This window comes from Egretta garzetta, unplaced genomic scaffold, assembly GCF_000687185.1.
Source record: "Egretta garzetta isolate BGI_Z169 unplaced genomic scaffold, ASM68718v1 scaffold18, whole genome shotgun sequence".
Classification (NCBI taxonomy): Eukaryota; Metazoa; Chordata; class Aves; order Pelecaniformes; family Ardeidae; genus Egretta; species Egretta garzetta.
The window spans coordinates 3,884,490-3,891,320 of NW_009260616.1; the positions used below are offsets into that span (position 1 = coordinate 3,884,490).

At 38.2% G+C, this 6,831-nt stretch overlaps 1 protein-coding gene across 3 annotated transcripts in view; it reads right to left on the reverse strand.

The window, feature by feature from the left end:
• Window positions 1-3,178, reverse strand: part of FAM184A (family with sequence similarity 184 member A) — a 52,073-nt gene extending 48,895 nt beyond the window's left edge. For 2 of the 3 annotated variants that reach the window (XM_009645233.1, XM_009645232.2), the window contains exon 1: window positions 2,330-2,983. In XM_009645233.1, the coding sequence (XP_009643528.1) occupies window positions 2,330-2,983 (654 nt within the window). Of the gene's footprint in view, window positions 1-2,329 lie in introns of all 3 variants that reach the window. The other variant, XM_009645234.2, reaches the window with a different exon arrangement.
• Window positions 3,179-6,831: the final 3,653 nt, after the last annotated feature.

Genomic DNA, 6,831 nt, shown 5'->3' on the forward strand with positions numbered 1-6,831 from the left:
TTCTTACAGCTAGGGATCGAGAGCTTTTGCGCTCTGTGGACCACTTCCTTAAAGATCTGCCAGCTCTTCTCTGTTCCCCTGTCTCTGAGGACCGTTTCCCAGGGAGTTCTTCTGACTATCTCCTTGAGGAGCTGGAAGTTTGCTTTTCTAAAATTTAGGGTCCTGACTATACTCTTTGTTCTTGTCATTTCCCTTAGGAGCGTGAGCTCTACCAGCGCATGGTCACTGCAGCCCAGGCTGCCTCCGATCTTGACATCTCCGACGAGCTCGCTTGCATTGGTGACCACCAGGTCCAGTATCGCATCCCCTCGGGTAGGGGTGTCTATTACCTGGCTTAAGAAGTTCTCTTTCACTAACATAACAGAGTTGGAAATGAACTTTTGGAAGGCCGCTTGGGAAACTGGAAAAAGGTATTCTGAATTTAACATCCGATAAAGGTGGCAGTTTTCTTTCACTATACCCTGTAGCCTTTACTCAAGAAGGAAGGATAGTCCAAAAGATGGGCTGGAATTAGACTGTAAATGGGAAAAGCTCATAGCTCATCTCAGCTCTACCCAATGATGCTTCCAAAATTACTATGACCATCACATTTAAGGTACTTTTGGCTTTGAAACTTGAAAATAACTACAAATGCAAAAGACAAAACACTTAAGCTTACCCACTGAGATTACTGTTCTCCAGACCTCAGCACAGCTACCAAAAATGAAGCAGAATTTCACAAAGTTTTTTCCTTCAAGTTCAGTATACCCAGTCCTATTTTTTGCTGACCAAAAAAACCCAGTCTTTGTATTTCTGGGATGTCTTGTCCTTCTTTAAGGACAAGAAACCTTAGTATCTAAATACCACTGCCTTGTGGTCTAACCTGGTAAGCAGCTAAGTACCACACAGCCTCTTGCTCAGTGCCCCCCAGTGGGATGGAGAAGAGAATCAGAAGGGTAAAAGTGAGAAAACTTGCGGGTTGAGACAAAGAGAGTTTAATACATAAAGAAAAAGCCACTCAGGCAAGCAAAGCAAAACAAGGAATTCATTCACCACTTCGCATCAGCAGGCGGGTGCTCAGCCACCTCCAGGAAAGCAGGGGTCCATCATGAGTAATGGTGACTTGGGAAAACAAAATGCCATGACTCTGAATGTCCTCCCCTTCCTTCTTCTTCCCCCAGCTTTATATGCTGAGCATGACCTCATATGGTGTGGGACATTCCTTTGGTCGGCTGGGGTCAGCTGTCTTGGCTCTGTCCCCTCACAACTTCTTGTGTACCCCCAGCCTACTTGCGGGTGGGATGGGGTGAGAAGCAGAAAAGTTCTTTACTCTGTGTAAGCCCTGCTCAGCAATAGCTAAAACATCTCTGTGTTACCAACCCTGTTTCCAGCACAAATCCAAAACATAGCCCCATACTAACTACTATGAAGAAAATTAACTCTCTCCCAGCCAAAACCAGTACGTACTGAAAATGTGTGCAGTCTTTCACTTACTGCTTGTGAAAATGTCATTGAAGACGTTATAGTAAAGAAATTAAAACAATTCAGAAAGTAATCTTTTTTTCCTTACCTCCCACAAACCTACTTTCTTAATGCCCAACATGTATAGGCAAGGTAGTCTACTAATGATCTCTACAAGTAAGACTACAGTGAATTCAGAATATTTGTTGTATTTGTAACATCAGTTTCATGACTCTCCTGTCAAGTAGAATTCTGCAAGAAACTCTACAGTCTAGATAAGTGGTCTCTCAACTTTTCTAGCAAGCATTTCAGTTTGTCAGCATCTCTCAAATGGTACCAGTCCCCAGCATCCTCCTTCACTCTCTGAATCCTTTTTTGTAGGGGGAAGGAATCAATTTATGTGGAGACCTGATGCAAAGATATTGCTTAGCTCTTTGTCGGGTTTTTTTTTGTTTGGTTTTTTTTTTTTTTTTCTTTCTTTCTTTCTTTGAGGGGGTGTGGGTGGAACAGGGTTTGGATTTTTGTCTGTTCTTTAAGTGGTAACAGTTGTTAGAATTCTGTTGAGTATACTACACTTTGGGTAGCATGACTAGAACAACCAAATTTTGTTCATGAACAGCTGAAAGGAAGGAGACCAAAACTCTCCCCTCGGTAGGGGCTTCTAGATTCTATTGGAATATAAAGTAGTCTTAATTCAGTCTAGGAAAATTAAACACATAAAATAAATTTAAAAATATAAATAAACAAATAAGTTTAGAAGTAGACGATAATCAACTATGAGTGACAGAAAATTAAGTTTACATGTTCCAATCACCTCAAGCTACCAATTCCATGGAAAGACAGCATAAATAGGAAAATAAAATCCACAGCCTTGAGAAAAACATCTCACCTGAACATTGTTTTCTGCTGTACCAAGAGCCACCTGAAGTTTTTGGCATTTTTCCCGTAGACTGGCAGCTTCATCCTGGACCATTTGCAATTCAGTTTTAAGCTTTCCCAGGTTCTTCCGTAACATACTTTCCTGGTTTTGAAATTCTTTTCTTAGCTCCACTTCTTTTTCTTTGCAAGCATGTAGACTTTCTGCTGTAAAAAGCTGAGATCTTTTCAAAGAATCAAGTTCGTGTTCATAGAAGGACTGTGCTTTGCTGAGTTTGCCTTCATAGTCCTCAATGAGTTTTTTTCTTTCCAGCCTTAGCTCTTCAACCTTACTGTTCAAGTCTTCCAGCTCCAGTCTATGCAATTCCTCTAGCTTTTCTTGCCCCTTACTTAAAGTGGCATTCTGACTCTGTTGAGTCTTCAGAAGTTCTTGAATCTCAAGCCTGTGGGCAGCTCTCAAGTCTTCCAGAGCCGTACGCTTGTCCTTCTCATACTGCACTTGCAACTGTATGAAACTTCGTAGCCTTTCCTCAAATTTCTTTCTGATCTCTTCTACTTCTCTTGACATGGTCACTACACGCTGGACATGCTGAGCTTCTGCACAAAGCTGCATATCTTCAACTCTACCCTTATAGGCTTCAAATTCTGTCAAGGCCTGATGTTTCATCTTTTTATGATCTTCCAGTGACTCTTCTAAAACCTGGATCTTTCTCTTGAGATCCATTTCTTCTGCAACTTTACTTTTATACTGCAAGATCTTCTCTCTGGTCTCTGCAAGAATTTGTTGAATTTCTTCTTCATGAGCATCCTTAAGGGCTTGGATAGCAGCTTCATGTTCATCATTTTTAGTATTCAAAGCATATATTACCTACAGACATGAAATAATATTATATTAGAGAAAAGGCATTATGTTTATCTGTTAAATCATAAGGAAAAACACCTAGGCACTCTGAAAGTTACTTTGACAATCTGGAATGTTTTCATGATACAAATAAGACACCAAATATTATTATGATGTAACTGCATAAATGCTGTATTAGTCATGACAATCATGTATATGTTGTAGAATGTTTTTTCTATACATTTTAATCTATAATTTTCCTGATGAAAGTTTTGCCTTTATATGCACGTTGTTGCTGTAAATACCGCTAGGAAAAAAGAGCATGTTCAACACAATGAGAAATAAAACATTTATTTAATGGGATTAAAAGCATAGCTTAAAAAGAAATTTGAAAAGAGGCTTTCTGTAGGAGAATAACACACACAGAGTATACATTACAACATGAAATTAAATTGGAACAAAAGCCAAACCTCAAATTCCTCCTTTGCAAATGCTAACTATTCTAAAACACCTCATTTTCAAAATATGTAAGATGCCAAAATTGGTTGTCCTGGCTTGTAGGTCTGATGGTTGCCCAGACACAATTTCAGTTTTGACAGCTTATCCAGGAGGCATCCTGTGTACATGGATCTCCTAATGTCTGTGGTCCCTCACTACATAAGCTCGCCAACTTCCCAGCTAAGAAGTCAGCTGAATGGAAAAGTAGCTGGAGGGCAGCCAACAGCCTGGGGAGCCCAGGGAGCTAAGCAGCTTGAGAAGGCTATGAAACCAGCAAAGCTGCCTAACATTCAGTGAAAGTTTTAAAGTAACCAGATATATCCTATGGGATGTTTCAATTGCACCACAACACGGTAGGTTGTCTTTTTGGTTTTTAAGTAGGAAGTACTCTCACCAATATAGAGATACAGATAGGTATGTGTGCATGGATGTGTATATGTATATATCAGTGAACAAACTATTCATGCAATAAGTGGTTTAAATACAGTATTTTGTGCTCCAAGAACTCCAGCAAATCCCCCCACTTCCCAGATATGTTGCCCGCAGCGATGCTATAAAACACACTGAACAGAAGAAAAAAAAAAAGTCTCCTGATTAGTGTATTTTGTATATCTTAAAAATGAATAAGAAGCAACAAAAATGCACAGCAAAGAAGCAGCAGAGAATTTAGAAAAAAGTTGCCCTCTGGGGATTTCTTTTTTTTTGGGGGGGTGAGGACAGAACCTGGACCAGTCCTCCACTAGCATTCAACCAGGCAAGAGAGGAAGACTGCGCTGACTTGCCCTCAGGGCCAGGAACTATGAAGAAGGCCCAGAATCACTCTCCTGGCACCAAGCACAGAGCCTGCCTGTTCTGGACTGGAGAAAGTGTCTGCAGTCAAGTGCTCAGGCAAGTTACAAAGCTCAAAAGTGTTCTCATAAGTGAAAAAGCAGATTCAAGATTTTGGCCATGTAATGTAACAGGCTCTGTTTTCTGTGCAGTTTTTTTTAGGTTTGTTTGCTTTATTGTTGTTTGCTTGTTTTTTTAAACAAGAGTCCAGACACTGTATTCTAAATTTCATTGTCTGAAATAACAAACACACCATTCTGTTACCACAAACCCTAAAAGGGCAGGCTTCAGATTAAAAAAAAAAAAAAAAGTTCTGAAACAGTATCAGATAGAAAAAACTAAACAGCCTCACTTATCTTTATATAGCAAGGAAATAACTTACTAAAAAAATTACAAAATCCAGTTTAATTTACATTATTCTAATTCAATTTTTCTAACATATGTACATGTTATTTAATGAAAGAGGGGAAAAATAGCTCTTCCATTCTTAATGCTACTAATATCTCTGGAGGCAACAGGTGGACTTTTGGCTTTCTTCCTCCCTAGAAAAAATAGGTTTTCCTACTGTGAAAGAGCTTCATGGTTCAGAGACTCAAAAAATCCCTCCAATACATTGCAAAAAACGACAACAAAACCACATGCAGTTCCATTAGCAGAATCACAACAATCACTGCAATGCTCTTCACACAAGGTTTCAACCTTTTATATTCCAATTGTCTTTGGTGATGCCAACAGTAACTTCTGACCACAAAGCTTTTACCTCCCTCCAACATACAGTCACCAACATACAGTCTCAGCTATGGGATCCTGTGACATGCAGAAAGTACAAATCCTATAGTATTTTCAAGGATATTATGATTTGGCAATGGGACCCTCACTGAAAATTCCAAGTGAAAAATAAGCCTATATGTAATGCTGGATTTGAAAGGTATCTTTAAATTCTCATCATCTGCTTACTCCATACAAAAAGCACTGAACATCTACAAATTCAATAAGCACCGTTCATTCCCTCAACGAAGGACACAGGTGTCTTATGGAAAATGTAAAAATAAAATAAAATGCATGCAACAATGTTGTACCATAACATATGTTCTTCGGCAGCTTGGATTCCAGCTCTATCAAATTACTCTATTATAAATATCAGTATTTTTAAAGTAATGGAATAGCTATATGAGATGTAATCTTTGAGAATTTGATGCACTGCATTAGCATAGGAACACAGAAAAAAAAGTCTGTACTAACTGAAGCAAAAGCAACAGCATTTCAGTGACATGAAAGCAGAAACTGAAATACATTGGAACAAATTAATACATTTAAAGTTCTACCTAAAATAAATAGTTCTTGCTCAAGTAAGTTTCTGAAAACTGAAAGGCAGTAAGGTCGCAAAAGTTGGAGGTGGGCAGATAAAACAAGTTTTGCACTCTCTACTTTTACATCAGAGGATAAACCATTTCTTAAGTATGCTTGTAAATGATTTAAAAACACTAGTAGCTTTTTCAGTACAACTGCATATTACTAAGAAGCATAAACTGCTCATTTGAGCAACTCACAATTTTTCCAGCTCCACTCTAAATGCATCATACACATTGCAGTTCTTATCAGGTGGCAGGGGTGAAAAAAAAAAAATAAAAAAATAAAATTGTGCTTTACTGTATTTTTATTTAGCATATTATTCCAGAGGCACAGACTGACCCAAACTCTCTCCAAGAATACAGAGATTGCCAGCTAAAGGCCTTAATACTTTTTATACAAAACAGGAACATAATTAATTCTTAGTAAGAGTCTATTGAAATACTACGTGGCTTGGTCTGAAGAACAACAACAGAGTAAGTTAGTAACAATAACAGTAATAACCTTTTTTATGCCAATAATTGAGTATTGGAGTTTTTAAGTTATATTCTATGTGGTAAGGTTAAGCAAATCTGTTGCTGCATTAGCTTTGGTGTCTTGAACTACTCGTAATACAAACAACAATCAGTGTTCAACACTGTTTGTGGCTGAAACATGGAAGTTTTACTATTTGGCTGAGAAATATTTTTGATTCCAAACCAGATGTTATGGCTTGGAAAGCTGACCAACTCTTGCATGGTCAGCTGCACTTTGGTCAACTGCTCCTGCCAGCAATTTAGTCATGATGGAATGCTTTTCTAATAAAAAGAAAAAAAAACCCAAACAACAAAACAACCAAACTGTGATGCACCTTAATACTACTATTAGGTGCCAAATATATTTTGCAGCACAGAAAGTATCTCCCAAAATGTGTATTGTTCATTCTCTCTAATTTTACATGGAAACAAGACCTGATATCTATGAGGGGGGGGGGAAAAAAAAAAAAAAAAAAAAAAAAT